Source organism: Spermophilus citellus (assembly GCF_964194105.1).
Source record: "Spermophilus citellus genome assembly, chromosome: 4".
Lineage (NCBI taxonomy): Eukaryota > Metazoa > Chordata > Mammalia > Rodentia > Sciuridae > Spermophilus > Spermophilus citellus.
The window spans coordinates 4,744,127-4,759,594 of NC_138185.1; the positions used below are offsets into that span (position 1 = coordinate 4,744,127).

The 15,468-nt window shown below is 43.8% G+C and overlaps 1 protein-coding gene across 2 annotated transcripts in view; it reads right to left on the minus strand.

Moving 5' to 3' along the window:
* Window positions 1-550: 550 nt before the first annotated feature.
* The window catches only part of NCOA5 (nuclear receptor coactivator 5), a 32,799-nt gene continuing 17,881 nt past the window's right edge, over window positions 551-15,468 (minus strand). Inside the window, exons 3-8 of one of the 2 annotated variants that reach the window (XM_081289885.1) lie at window positions 8,967-9,293; window positions 7,550-7,686; window positions 6,490-6,616; window positions 4,488-4,687; window positions 2,849-3,169; window positions 551-2,376 (exon numbers count right to left, since the gene is read on the minus strand). In XM_081289885.1, the coding sequence (XP_081146011.1) occupies window positions 1,787-2,376; window positions 2,849-3,169; window positions 4,488-4,687; window positions 6,490-6,616; window positions 7,550-7,686; window positions 8,967-9,293 (1,702 nt within the window). In that variant the 3' untranslated portion in view covers window positions 551-1,786. Of the gene's footprint in view, window positions 2,377-2,825; window positions 3,170-4,487; window positions 4,688-6,489; window positions 6,617-7,549; window positions 7,687-8,966; window positions 9,294-15,468 lie in introns of both variants that reach the window. The other variant, XM_081289886.1, reaches the window with a different exon arrangement.

Sequence of the window (15,468 nt, forward strand, 5' to 3'; positions counted from 1 at the left end):
GAGGCACCTGCACTTCCTAGGTGTCTAGGGGGCTCTCTAAAGCGCTCAGGTTCTGACTGGAAAGTACACCAGCTACCTGCACAAGAGTGAGCACAGAGCACCAGCTGAGATGAGATCGAAACAGAAGTGTTCCCTTCCCCATCAGCCAGAGAAGACCCCCTCACAACCTTCTTTTCCTAGAACAAGGGGACCGCCTGTTAACACTGCATGTCTGCCAGAAGCAGGATGCTGAACGGTGTAACTAGCCAGTGGGCTTCTGCCCTGAACTATCGGGACAGCTTCTCACTAGGGGAGCTGCAGAGAGAGGCCGCGGGACTTGGCAGGAGAGAGAGCAGGTGTAGAAACTCATGAGGCTCCGGCAGGGTGAAGAGGTTTTGAGGCCTGACCCTAAGTCGAGGACAAGCAGTGGCAGACCAGAGTCCTCAAGGAAGGGGCTCCTCACCTTTTAACCCCGGAAAAAGTGCCCTGCAAAGAGGTGCTGCAGATACCATCCACACCCAAGAAAGATGAACACAGTGTTGACTTTTTCATTTTAATTAAAAAGTAATCATTCATTTTATTAACAACACAAGAGTTCCAAAAAGGGGAAAACAAAAAAAAACACTATATAACACAAACGGGTCAGAACATAAAATGCTGTCATTTGGGGACCTTGAGTTTCGAAACCACTGTTTGCTCAGCCAATGGCAGGGACTCAGCTGAAGTCTCTGCCCTCAGCCCTGCCAGAGGCCCCTGGAGATGATCCACGGGGCTCAGGTGGGCACAGCCCCAGGGAGAGGGTGGTTTCTTTCGGCTCCATTCAGAGCAGCAGCCAGAGGCCCTCCAACATCTCACTCTGGCTCAAAGGTTACGAACACAGTCTGCATCGAGAACATGTCCAGCTACCAACAGTATGACATCTAAATGGTCCCTACCTCCTGCTGCTCAGGAAAAAGAACAAGAGGCAGATGAAAACAACAGCCTGGGTTTTTGAGCTAAACTCTTAAAACAAATCACTGAAACGATGGGATCCACTGCCAGAGTCCAAGCTGCCTTCTCAGATCCACTCCCTGGAGTGCCACTGGAGAGGGAGGTGCTGACAGAGATGTTTTGGGGGAAGAGTTAGTGCCAAACTGCTGGTGACTGGAGCTGTTCAGTCCTTCCCTAGGGATCCTCCAAAATGAAAACAAAACAAGAAACAAGTATCGCCCCCAAAACTTCCAATTGGTCATCCCCCTGCTGCAGGCAGGAGACCTTCCTTTCGTGGCTCCTCCTCACAGCCGGGTGCTGATCTGAGCCTCGAGCAGGATCCCATACACATGGGATGGCGCATGGTGACGACACTGTGCCTGCCAAGTCCAGGCGGCTTTTCTGTGAACTGGGGCAGGAGCTCCAGCTCTGGTCAACATGTGCAAGAAGGACATGACTAGGCAGGATCAAAATAAGCAAAGGTGGTGGCTACTGTCGTGACAAATGCCAGCTCAGATGTGGCTTCTTCCTTTCCCCCACAAATCCGACAGAGAAACGAGGGAAGCCCCATCAATATAAATAGCCCAGACGCCTGGACTACTCAGTGACCCCAGAGATATTTTCTAACAAAAAAAGATACACCCCCAAATGCAGTATAAGCTCTGACTCTGTGAGGAGTAAGCCACAGCCTTGGGCAGAAGAGAGCGCAGGTGTAGGAACTCATGACACTCGGTGCAGACCTGGAGCCGCAGACAACATCCTCCAAACAACTCTATTTAGAATGAAGTGGAAGGAGGCCAGGGGAAGAGGGGACTAGGGATGGTTGAACAATTTAGCCTCAGTAATGCCTCTGGTAAGATCCCATGGGGCCCTGGGGCCGCCCCACCTGTGCTGTGGTTTGGCTAACCAGGTGAGAGAGAGCAGGGCCACTCTGGATCAGAGTGTCCAGAGCCTTCTGTACACTTGGATTGTCAAAGTTGATGCCTGTGGATGACATGGGCCTCTGGCTAGCCATGTTGCTAGCAGGTGCCAGGCGACTGGAGGGCTGGCCAAACAGCCCTTGGGAAGGAGCCCCAGGCCTGGGGCCCATGTTCCGAGCAGATCCTGCCTGTCCCAAAATGTTTGGAGGCTGATTGCCAGAGGCCTGTGATCTTTGCTGAGGCTGGTTGTTCACTGCTGTGGAAAAATTCTGGTTCTGGGTGCTTCCGGCAGCAACTGAGGGGGATGCGGAGCTGCTATTGGCCGCAACCGTGCCACTATTGAAGAGGCTGAGGATTTTGGCCTGAAGCTCTTGCTGGGAGGTGGGGGGTGCAGCTGGAGTGGGTGTAGCAGAGGGGAGCACTTGGCCGCTCTGGAGCGGTTGGGAGCTTGGCTGTGTCTTCAGCGAGGCACCCGAGGTCGGCCCGAGTGGTTGGCGGGAAATCGGGCCTGGAAGACAAAAAGAGGGAAGCATCTGGTTGAAAGTACCCCCCAAGGGCAGGAGGCCGAGCAGCCCAGGGAAGAAAAACAATCACTAAATCACATCATCACATGGTACACAGACAATGACATCAATTTCCCAAAGGGGCCACTTCATGGTACATATGTGCTATTTACAGACAATAGCCCCATTTCCAAAGAAAACTGGAAAAAAGCAAAGGTCAGAGTGGCATCCACCTTGACTACCAGGGAGCCGGCAATACTAGCCCACCTCAGTGCATCATGGGGGTCAGAATTCAGTACTTGAATCTTAAAGTTATCATTAATCAAATTAGCATGGATGGCCCGTGAGAGAACCCAAGGGATGGGTTCGTCTCCCTCACCCACCCAGGGAGCCCTGGGCTGACACCCTCCCAACAGAGCCTGGGGATTAGAGAAATGCAGAGTCAGAACTTCACCTCGGCCCTGCCACGTAGCTCACCAGGCAGAGAGTCGGTGCTGCTCCTCATAAGCCGCTCCTTCCGCTCTCGCAGGTAGTTGATGATCTTGTCCGTTTCTTCGGCAGTGAGGTACCTATTGTCTGCCAGCAGGTTGATGAGGCTCTGGATGGCGGGAGGGTGGCCCCCGCGCACTCCCTCCTCTGGGCCTCCTCGCTCTCTTTCCTGGAGGATGGCTTCATCAGCCATCTTGGCTGCCTGTCTGGCAATCTCTTCACGTTCCTTCTCGCGGCACTCATTTTTGTAGCGCTCATAATTTCTGGCCACCAGTACCATGGCATCTGCCTGGGGCATGTTGCGATGCTCTGTAGGAGGGAACGACATGAGTTATTTTCTCCTATGACAGATCTGAGTGCCCACCTGCTGTACTCTACCAAGCCTTTCCTAGCCTCAAACTAGCAAGAAAACCATTTTGATGACAAAAAGCCTTGAGACTGGGATGGGGGTGGGATGGGGAGGGGAGGGGAGGGGAGGAGAGGGGAATGGCTATCCTTGGTGGGGAATGCCCACCTTTGTATAGAGCTCTTTCTTTGGGGAAATTCCTAGATCACAGACTGGTAGTAAAACCCAAAGAAACATGACAGCCTCCCACAGATTCAAACAGACCATGTGGTGAGTAACCATGGGAGGCAGGCCAGCAGCCTCAAGACGAGCAGCAGGAGGCCAAAAAGCCCTCTGTAAAGCCTGGCTTTCCACTGTGCACCTCAGGACAGAGCTGGCCTACTGTTTCTTAATTCATCAGTTCAAAAGTCATGGATTAAGATCAAATTGTGACCCCAAATAACCTCGCACTCTACCAGTGGGCAACGACTTTGCAGGATGGAGAGAAGACGTCTCAGAACTTTCTTAACTGTCCTCACACATCTTGAGGACTGTTCCATGGAGACAACTGACTCACCAGAGATCTCAACATATTCTGAGGCTAGTCTGGCCAAGAGAGATCCTGGGTGTGGTGGGAAAGGAAAAGTCCAGGTTGTAAGAGCCCTGAGTAGGGCACAGCTAGCTAAGTCTCCACACTTGGGTATCAAAGCACTAAAAGCTACTTTGGAGAAGGAATTGAAGGGCATCTAGGGGTCAGAACCTCTTCCCTGTCCTCGCAGCCCACCTACTCACTTCTCCAGCACAGTGCCAGGATCCTGTCTGTGATAGTCTCTGTTCCCATTAGAGCACTGGGTGAAAGCAAGGATTCTGTTGCATTTCAGCACAGTGTGCACCAGAGATCTGCGGGAGCCAGATCTCAATGGGTGCATTTCTTTCCAACTCTCCTTTCAGTGCTTCACCTTCATGACTTGAAATGGGACATACCGGGGGTATTTACACCATAGAAATCAACAAATGCTACAGACTATCCCCTCTTACCTCAGAGCTGATTAAATATTTGCCAGCATACTTACTGCATACACCTAATGGCTAAGTAGAAAGAAGACTCAGAACTGTATCGCTGAGAAAATAAGACTAATAAATGATATGCAAGTCTCCTCTAGGGCATTAAACTTAGGAAGGGGGCCTACTGTGTTTAAGCTGATACGTGAGTCATTTGCCCAAAATCTATTTCTTAGGCATAGAAAAATTAAAGTGCTAACAACTGCCCTCTGAGATTCTGGCCTATTTGGGTCTCCATACCTTGTGGGGTTCCAAACATTATGTTGACTGTACAGGAACGATGAATCTGGTGTTGCTGAGTGATGACAATAGCAAAAGGAGACCCTCCCCTGCTAACATCCTCCAAGGCTTGAGAAAGTGACACCTCTGTGTTGAGGAAGATCAAGTCCACCACCATGCCTAGGTCTCTCACCTTCCGCCCCACAGACTCAGCGTAATCTCTGCAAGAGTAAACCGGATCCAGGTCAGTGCTTCTTGACCAACTCTCAGTCTGCACACTGTTGCACTTTAGCTGCACATGTGCCTGCAGAGAATTCAAATTCTACCCCCAATTCCCCCCTGAGGTTCCAAGGATCTAGACCACCCTCCTTCCACTGGCTTTTCCAGAATGGCTGTGACCTACTTGAGGTCACAGAGGAATCTGACAGTAGTCCAGTATTTGATACACTTCTGTTGATTCTCTAGTCCAGTGGTCTTTCCTTAGCTCATCCTGCTGCCTAAGACCTGCAGCACTTATCTGCCTTTGGGCAGTCTGCATAACAGTGGGGAAAACACAGGCATTCATGCTAAAAAGTTGAATCCCAGCCCCAACATTTGTTTGCACAATTGTGAATGTTTAAGTAAATCCAATGAAAAAAACTCTTAACCAATTTCAGATGGTTTTTTTTTTAACCAATGAAATAGTAATAATATGGCTCAGCTCCTATGTCTCCTTTACTTTCCTTCCAAATTAATTAGATCTCTGATAGTCTCTTCTTTTCTCATCACCCACATATTTTTTTCTTCATTTTCCAAACAGGTTGTGAGATCCACAAGAGGAAAGGGCTGTGTGTTTGCTTATTGTTGCTATTACAGACCTTGAACCTAGTATCTACACTTGCTGAAGGAATACACATATAACATGATTACTGTGAAGATTAAAAATAATTTACGTAAAGCACCTAGCATGGGGTAGTACAAAGTAGGTGCTCAGAAAAGGACAGCTATTATTATCATGTATTATCCAGAAAAAGCTATAGTAAAAGCAGCATTTATCTCTGAACAAGGTTGCCCAGAGCCTGTGAACTCTGCCTGCTGCTTGGTGTCTCAACACCTATTTCCCTAGTCACTGACTTGAAATTAGCTCTTTAACCCCAAACTACTAGAAAATACATGATGTTATTTACTAACCAACTGGGGAAAGGGAACACAGCTACTGTTGAGACTGCAAGCTGCCATCTCTCTTTCTGTTTCTCGGCTCTGCCTCTTCCCAGGTGAGAATGTAGAGGTGAAACAGAGCTGTGCTATCAATTCTGGGTTGGCTAACATGGTCATCTAACAGTTCTGCAAGGCCAGGGCCCTTCACAAAGCAGGCACAGTTTTGGTTGGAAAACCCAGACATGTGCTTCCCAAAGTATTAGGGATTTGGGACTGTCCCACAGAAGGGGAACTATTGCTTTGCTTGATTAATACCTACTCCCTCTCCCACTCTCAGTTCACATGGCTCTAACCCCACCTCCAGCTTTAGGGTGGGTACAGACATGGCATTCTAATACCCCTGGCCAAAGTGACAAGATCAGCGATGGGGAAAGTGAGCCAGGCCAATCTAATGAGAATAATCCAGGACTTTAGGTAGTAGCACAGGAAAATGAAGCTCTCTTTCAAAGGGCTTGTTAAGCTCAGAAAACACTTATCTAGCTAGTCTGCCTTTTCTAGTAGAAAACCTGCATGAGAATAATGGAAACACCGAGGGAAGCTGTGCCAAGATGCCAACCAGAGACCAGTCCTGATGACACAGTATGACCATGGATGAGGCCATGTCTGAACTTCCCAGCTGAGCAATCCAAAAATTTCCCTTTTGGATTTAAGGCAGATTGAATTGAGTTTTCTGTCACCTACAACTCAAAGAACTCTGGCTAATGCTCATAACAATACCAGAATTCAGTGGGCAAGCCCAAGTTCAGTGGGTAAGCAGCTAAGCAGGAGCCTGAACTTTTCTTCTGACCCATCTCCTCATTAGGGAGAGGTATCCAAGGGGTCTTACTTAGTCTGCTTGTTGACCACAATCACAGAACAATCCACAGGTCTCTCGGCATCAAAGCGTCTCTGGATTTCCTCAAAATATTGACGGTAAAGCTCTTCTCTACGCCGTTCCTCACGTTTCAAACGCTCTGCAAGATACCACCAGGGAAATCTAAAATAAGGACTGTCCTTCTACAAAAATAAGCCAGAGGACTCTCTAAATTAATTCTTACATCTACCTCCTAAAAATAATAATATATATTTTTTTACTATTAAGTTCATAAAAATGAAATAGATTAAAAGGCACAGACTTTTTTTTGGTAGTGGTGATTAAACACAGGTGCACTTTACCACTGAGCTACAACCCCAGCCCTAAATTTTTAGTATTTATTTTGAGATAGGGTCTTGTTAAGTTGTTAAGGGTCTCTCTAAACTGCTGAGGCTGGCCTCCAACTTTTGATCCTCCTGCCTCAGTCTCCTGAATCTCTGGGATTACAAGCATGCGCTGCCACTACACCCAGCTCACTGAAAAAAAAGGTGTATTGAGAAAAATACACTTCCTGTCTTGAGACAGCTTACTCCACATTCCCCTGGGGCATATTTCCTTTCACTAAATAAACACTTTATGCTTTTTCTAAAATTAAATAAACAAACAAATAAATAAATAAATAAACAAACAGACCCAAGGTTGTCTTTACCTAAAAAAGAGAGATGTGATCAGGTAAAAATGATAAAGAAATAAACAAAAACCCATTTTGTATAAATATTCCAGACAGTCATAGCTAGTCAATGAGCACAAAAGCAAGCATTTAATGTTTTCTGCTCCAATCTTCTGTTCATTTCTCATTTCTGGAATTTTGTATTTCTTGATGTATGACTAGACCAGATGATGGTGTTAATTTGAACTTAAAAATTATTTTCAAACTGAATGTTCTCTAAACATTAACAAGCTATTTTTATTTCTTTTAATGACCTGCCTGCCCAACTATGTATTAGCCCCCTTTCAACTGGGGTATTGGTTATTAGTGTCTTTTGTAGTGTTTTACCATAGTACTAGGAATAGACTGTTTCTGCTACTTTACCTTTTGCACGAGACTGACTTTCTGGGCCAGGAGGGCCTCGTCCATCAAAGCTGTCTCTGTAACGGTCAAAGTAAGAGTCATCCTTTCTCCTGCAATAGTCATCCATCCGCAGGTATCGATCATAAGAGCCTTCTCTCCTGAAAAATTAGGGAAGTTTTCACCAAGTTAAAATTCTGTCCTATATGCAAAAACCAGATTTAGAAAAATTTTTAAGACCTAGAAGTTGTAGTAAATATATAATAATAATTTGCCATTTTAACCATTTCTGAGTGTAGAATCCAGTGGAATTACAATGTTGTACAAATGTTACCATTATCTATTTCCAAAACTTCCATCACCTCAAACAGAAATTCTGCTCATGAAGCAGTAACTCTCTATTCCTCCCTCTCTCTAGCCCCTGGTAATATCTATTTTCAGTCTTTATGAATTTGCCTATTCCAGATATTTCATATAGGTAGAAGCATACAATAACTGGGAATTTTGTGTGTGTGTGTGTGTGTGTGTGTGTGTGTGTGTGTGTCTGACTTGTTTCATTTAGCATGTTTTCAAGGGCCATCCATGTTTTAACATATATCAGAACTCCATGAGTTTTTATAGCCACATAATATTCCATTGTATGTATCTATAACATTTTAAAAATCCATTCATCTCTTGATAGTCATTTAGATTGATTCTAGTTTTTGTCTTGTATGAATAGTGCTGCTATGCACATTCATGTATAATTGAGGCTCTCTTTTCAATTCCTTTGGGTATATACTCAGGAATAGAACTAATGAATCATGATAATTTTATACTTAACTTTTTGAGGAACTACCAAATTTTCCCCCACAGGGGCTATATACCATTTTACACATCTACCAGCAATGTAAGAGGGTTCCAATTTCTCCATACCTTGAAGATACTAGTAATTTTCTGTATAAAAAAATTATTATGTGGGGCTGGGGATAGAGTGCTTGGTTGGTAGAGTGCTTGCCTTGCATGCAGGAGGCCCTGGGTTCAATCCCCAGTACCACACACACATAAAAAAAAAATTATTATAACCATCCTAGTAAATATGAAGTGGTATCTCACTGTGGCTTTCATTTTCATTCCCCTGATGACTAATGACATGGAACATCTTTTCATATATTTATTGGCTATTTGTGTATCTCCTCCCTGGGTTTTTGCTTTGCCAACAACTTTGTACTTTTTTCTGTTTTCAGGACCTAGAAAAATCCAGATTCATTCACTAAGCATAACTAACCAATCATTCACACATTTCAGCAAAATTTATTGAGCACCAGCACCATGTCTACTACTTGATATATTCAGAAAATGCAAGGCTGATAAAGTCACTGCCTTTATAGAACTGTCACTTAATTCAGCAAAACACACAAAGGCTGTTAACAAAAAGAAAGCATGGTAGCCATGTAAGTACCTGTACATAGGCTCTCGGGAGTCTCTCATGTCTCTGTATCTGTCATACATGGGGTCCCGGTGATCTCGAAAATCCCTAGAGTCTCTTAGGTCACGAAAGTCTCTAAGATCCCTCATGTCCCGAGCATCGCGCATACTTCTGCTGTCTCTGTGATCCCGAATGTCTCTGCTGTCTCTGTGGTCCCGCAAGTCTCGGGGGTCTCGAATGTCTCTGCTATCACGGGCATCCCGGCCATTTCTGCCATCCCTGGGTTCTCTCCTTGGACTTCCTCGGATTGGAGATCGATCACGCCTTGTATCTCGACTATCTCCAAAGCCATAGGGATCCCTGTGGGAGGTAGTAAGAAGATGCTAAGACAAAGAGACAGCAGAGAGCCAACCCTTCAGCTCTTTACAGAAGGAAGCCCCCACCCTCTAGTGCCTTTCCCTAAAACACGGATGATAAACAGAATATGACTAAATTTTAAGGATATTGACCCTTCTGGTCAGCAACTAGTTTAGAAGGTTCCAGAAAAGATGACGACATCAAAGGAAGAATGAATAATCAAAAGCCAAAACTTTTGACTGAGGTAATAGTATTCACCAGGCTTTAGGGAGTAATTTGATATTCCTTGCATATGCCAATTGTTATTTCAATCTCAATTTCAATGGGTTTTCAAAGTGAAAGTGCTTTTCCCCCAAATCTTTTTTCTCCCATTGGATTTGTTCAAAAGAGACTTTACGGGGGAAAAAGTAGAAGGGATAGAGTAAGGGCCAACACTTACTGTACTGTATAACAAACAGCAAAATCTCATACAAAGTGAAAAAAGAAGTTGTTGTTAAAGTACAGAAAACCTCACTTAAAATATATAGCAAGACAATCAAACTGAGGGGAAAAAAAGCAAGCACAATACTATACACAAAGAATCAAGAACAATCAGTTTCTCTTCTTTGCAGAACTACATAATAGTGGTCTTTCTTAATTTAAGTGTTTATATAGAATCTGATTTCTTTTTGCCCAAGGTTTTGCTTTTAAACAGTGTTTGAAATCACAAATACACTTGACCTGCTCTGACTCAGTGTTCTCCATGAGACATTTTACTCCACTGTAAACCCATCCCTAACATAATTCAAACCAAAAGTTTTCTACTTCAATTAAGTCCCATTCCCAACTTTATTCACTTTGGCCAAAAAGCAACTACCCAGTTACTAAGGCTTAAGTTCTTGAAAGTTAACTTTGTTTCTCCCCACCCCTATTCCCATTAAGTCACCTGAGTCCTATTCACTCTTTCTCTCTCTCTTTTTTAGTTGTAGATGGACAAATACCTTTATTTTGTTTATTTATTTTTATGTGGTGTTGAGGATCGAACCCAGGGTCCTGCACATGTTAGGCAAGTGCTCTACCACTGAGCCACAACCCCAGCCCCTCACTTTTTCTTTTCATTCCCTCTAGATTTGTAAATCTAACTGAAGCCCTTACTTCTATGCTGGCACTAATAAAAATTTCCAAAAAACAAAACTGAAACAAAACCCAATTTTATTTTAATTCATTTGACATATAAACATCATACTAACCATCCTAAAATGCCAATATTCACCTTTTACAATCTCAGCTTAAATTCCAAGCCCTTGGACACCCCTATGGAAAAAAAATAAACTGTGTTCCTTTCTATTACCTCTTTTTTCTCTCCTGGCTCAATCTTCCTGTTCTACTTAAATTGTTCTCATGACTTCATTCATATAACGTGTCTTATTTTTTGTTCATATGGTTTCCCTACTTGCAGTTTTTTTTCCCCTAGACCAGTCCAGGTGCCATCCAATCCCCACAGGTAAATTCATGTCCTGGGTCTCTCAAGAAACCTCCCTAATAACTGCTGAGGTCTCTTCCTGCTTAACTCTCGGAGCACTTTTTATCTATTTTGATCTTTTCCCCCCACTTTTAACAAGTCTAGTGTTTGACCCACTTTAAAGATTACCTCCTCCATAAAACCTGCCCTGAATTCTGATCCCTCCTCACCCCTCCCCCGAAAAAAACCTAGGTTATTCCTCCAGGGAATGCCCACTTCAGTAAATGGCACATCTTAACTACTTTATTGCTCAAGCCAGGAAAATAGATGCTATTCTTTGCCTAAAACTGTGTGCACTCTTTATCCACATTTCCAAATTCTGTTCATTTGTTCTCTGCGGTTGGCATCAGTTCTGCCCACCTTTAACTCACTGGTTCTACTGAAAGCCAACTCATAATCATCTCATTCCCCAAACCACAGGAAGAACATTTGAAAGGACCCTTCCCATTCCTGCTCTTTCCTTTCTTCTTTGTTCTGTTTTTGATTCTGGGGATTGAATCCAGGCGCATTACCACTGAGCTACATCCCCAGACATGTTTTGGAAAGTGTCTTTTAGGGTCTTGCTAAATCTGCCTTTTTTTCTGATTTTCCTCCAGAAAGATCACTCTAGAGTGATCATTCAAATAGGCAAAAGCCCTTCACTGATTTCTCACAGTATTTAGAATGCAACCTCAAATCTCTAACAAGGCTAGAAAGGTCCTGCTCAGTCTTGGCTCCGATCTGTTCCAACCCTGTCACACCCTCTCCCTAGTTCACCACTTTTGGGCGATACTAAATTTCCATCTACAACTAGCCCAGATCTTTCCTGATTCTATTACTTGAAAACAGGAATGAACCCAGGTTTACTTTTCAGGTCTTGGCATGGAAATATCCCTTCTTCCTGTGCCCTGAAAATTTTCAAGCACTTGGTGTTTATTTCTGTGGTGCTAGGATTGAACCTAGTGCCTCCTGCATGCTAAGCAGGCATCCTACCAGTGAGCTACATCTGCAACCCCCCAAGCACATTTTTATTCATTTACCACAAATTGACATTATCTATTATTTGTTTAATGTCTCTCTGCCCTACTAGATCGCAAGCTCCACAAGGACAAGGACTATGTTTGATTCTTCTTTATGTAGAACAATGTCCGGCCCACAGCAGATACTCTATAAATATGTTGCATCTTGCTCCAGTACCTACTTCAATCTGTTCTTATTTAGTCATGCACCACATGGGTTTCAGTCAGCAACGGGCTGTGCATATAATGGTGGTCCCATTGATGGTCTAGTGGCACTGTAGCCATTTTAGTTTGTGTAAGTCTACTACAATATTAACAAAGCATCAAAATCACCTAATACCACATTGCTTGTCCACATAGCTTCCCTCCCAAACAGGGAAGGCTTTGTATCCCTAGGACACAGCATGGAGCTCAGTAAATGTTTAATGTTTTGAATTATTCTACTAAACTAAAGCCTCTCAAAAGCAGGCACTATATTTTGTTTAACTTCTATTATTTACTATGATTACACAAGGCATTAATCACAGTGCCATTAGCTTCACAGAAAATCTCCACTTCATCCTCCTGGACATAGCACACACAATTAAATATCTATTCTGCTTCCATGAGAAGTTCTTATCTCAAAAAGAAAAAAGAAATATATGTATGTATGTTTTTCCTTTCTGAGATGAAAGTTTCATTATGCTGCTCAGGTTTGTCTTGAACTCCTGGACTCAAGTGACCTTCCTGCCTCAGCCCCAAGTAGCTGGGACTACAGGCAAGCAGTCTTGTCATGTGTCTTTAGGTTCACTGCTATGCTTGATTTGTGGGAGCAACCATATGGTAGATTAGGGGATTTTAATGAGGAGAGCTAAACAGTTTTTATCAGAATGAAGTACAGACTAACCACAGTTTTCAATTTCCCCTATTATGTCACATAATCCTCCTAACATGTATAACACCTAATGTAGTGTACAATGTGGGCCAACACTGTAGATCCAATAGGAAGTGACAACTGTGGAGTATTTTTGTACTATTAATGATCAGCGGATAAACCTGCCTTAGGGAGCAGTTAGAAGTAGTCATTAGAGGTGGAATCAGATTTCAAGTATTCTTGGCAATCAGGACTGAACTACCATGAACCTGACAGACCACAGACCAGCACACACAAAGCCTGAAGCTGGTGGAAATGGCGGTGGGGAGGCAGATAAGAACACCATGTCACAGCATGTTATTCACAGATTTAGGACAGTAAATGCTATTATTTGGTTTCCTTTTTTCTTTTTCTTTAAGGTGCTGGGTTGGAACCTAGGGTCTCACATAAGCTAGGTAAGCACTATACCACTGAGCTACATCTCCAATACCATGGTTCTCATTCTTTTGAATCAATTAAAAACCCTTACTTACCTGCCAGAACCCGCCCCTGCAGTTTGACTACAACCCTGTTTTTGCAAAATCGGGGTCCATGCTTCCAGTTTTGGGACAGCAAGTCCCTTCTCCTTCCCTCAAAGAATCTACAGTTCTTCCACAACACAACCACTAATTCCCTCTCAACTGCCTGTTGTCAGAAAATGTAGGAGAGGTGATATTCACATGGGGGAAAAGAACTAAGGGTAAGGTAGTAGAGGAAGTAGGAACAGAGAAGATAATAATTCTCTGAAATGAAAAGGGGGAGCTTCTCCCCTGTATCCAAAAGATGAACACCACAGCAGACTGCTGTTCTTCTGGAAACAAAAACAAACAAAAACCCTTTAGGATCACTTTAGGATCCAAACAAAGAACTCCTTAGAACAAAAGAGCTCCTGTTGCTGGCCCCACCATCTTTCTCAAAACAAGAACAAGGCTCACAAAAGTAGGATTCAGAGTGCAGAGGAGACAAAGCCTTCTGCATGAGAAGCTTGACCTCTGATGATAAGTTACAAAGAGGTTTCTGAGCAAAATAAGGTTCACAATATTGTTGCATGGTACCAGAGGTATTTTACTAAGGGAAACCAATGCAGCATACCCTCAGGTCCCATGTCGCTAGTGGCTAAAAAGAAATTGAACAGTGGTTAAATAAATTTCAGCAACAGAGTCCACAAACTGAAGGTGACCAACAACTAAAATCCTGCTGTTTTATCTAAATGGGGGTGGGGAGGATGCTCTTTGCCTTGAGAGAAATAGTCATATCACTGGGAAACATTGTAGAGGAAAGGGAGGGATGGGTGAAGGGAAAAACCAAGGTTCAGATGACTAGCACTGTGCTTCTGGCAGGAGTGCTTCTTTTGCTGGGGACCAAAGGAGCTTGCAGAGCACTGGGCATCCAAGAGCCTACATAGCATGAACTGAAAGACGATAATCATCTTAGAAGACTGTGATGAACCTTAAGCTGCTCTTCAGCAAGAGACTGAACGCAGGCCCAGCACGGTGCTCTCAGCCTCGCTGTACATGTCGGGGAGGAAGGCCGGTCTTTCACTTCCTTTTTTTGGCAGAGGGTGTCATTTCCTTTCTTCCTTTCTGTTCTCTGGAATATTTTCTTCAGAAGGGCCAGCCTTTTGACCCTGACAAAAATCCTTCATCGGCTCTTCGAACTCTGATATAGATACCGTCCACAAGTATTTTTAAGTGACTTGTTGCTACGTAATGCTGTTCCCTCACCACGATGGCTCCATGCTGTTAGAAAAGACTTGTGCAGAATTTTGCCATTAGATGCAGGTAGGATATGGAGTGCAGTGAGATTCACACCTCACAGATCCAAATGTTTAAGTGTCCATGCTTCTCCCTAGGAAACAGACTGAAGATTTTCTTGAGCACAGGTATGACTTTTCTACTACTGGAGGCGGTACTTGCTGAGAACCGATGACTCTTCTTCTTCAAGTGTTAGCACGGAAGTAATCACAGCCTGGAATCTTTGTGAGGCATCTAGAGCTACAGCTGTCTCACCCAAGGAGCGAGCACTTATCAAAGGGATTAAGACCCCATGGACAAGTAGAGAGCACCTCAGGTTATACAGGAAACCTACCCATAGCCAAGTTATTTCTGATGAGCCAATCCCCAATCTCTTCACCAAAAAGGTACCAGGCTCAACGTAACTCACAAATATATGGGGGAAATCCTCTGCAGAGCATTTGGTGTAGACCAAGTTAAGGTTTAGAAAATACCATATAGTCTTAACTTCTAACACTTGGGAGCCACAATTGCATAGGGGGATACTCCAATGCCTTGACAAGTGTTATACTGAAAATGATTCTGAAAACAACTAAAACACAACCAAAATCACAATGCAGTTTTTGAAGAAGGACTAATGCCCAATATCAATGCTAGACAACTTGTATGGTAACTCTGCAATGTACTCCAAGGAGTCCAGTGAAGTGGCCCAGGGATTAAATGATAAGAATTCAGGCTGAAATGTGATCTGGAGTAGGGATCCTTCATGCAGAATTCTGTGCCTGGCTGGGTCAATACTGTCAGAATTATACATTGACAGCTGGAGTCATTAGGGAGGTATGATACTGAAACACAAAACAAAGCCAACAGTACGTTTTACAGAGACAACTGAAGAGGTGATAATCCTGTGAAAATTCCCAAAGATACCTTGCTGTTTTGACACTCAAGATTAAAGTCCAGCAAAACAAGGTGTTATAAAGGTCGTGCCACCATGCTTAAAAACAATTTTCTTATTAAAAGTAGACAGCACTGAAGATGTTAAAGGCAGCTGTCC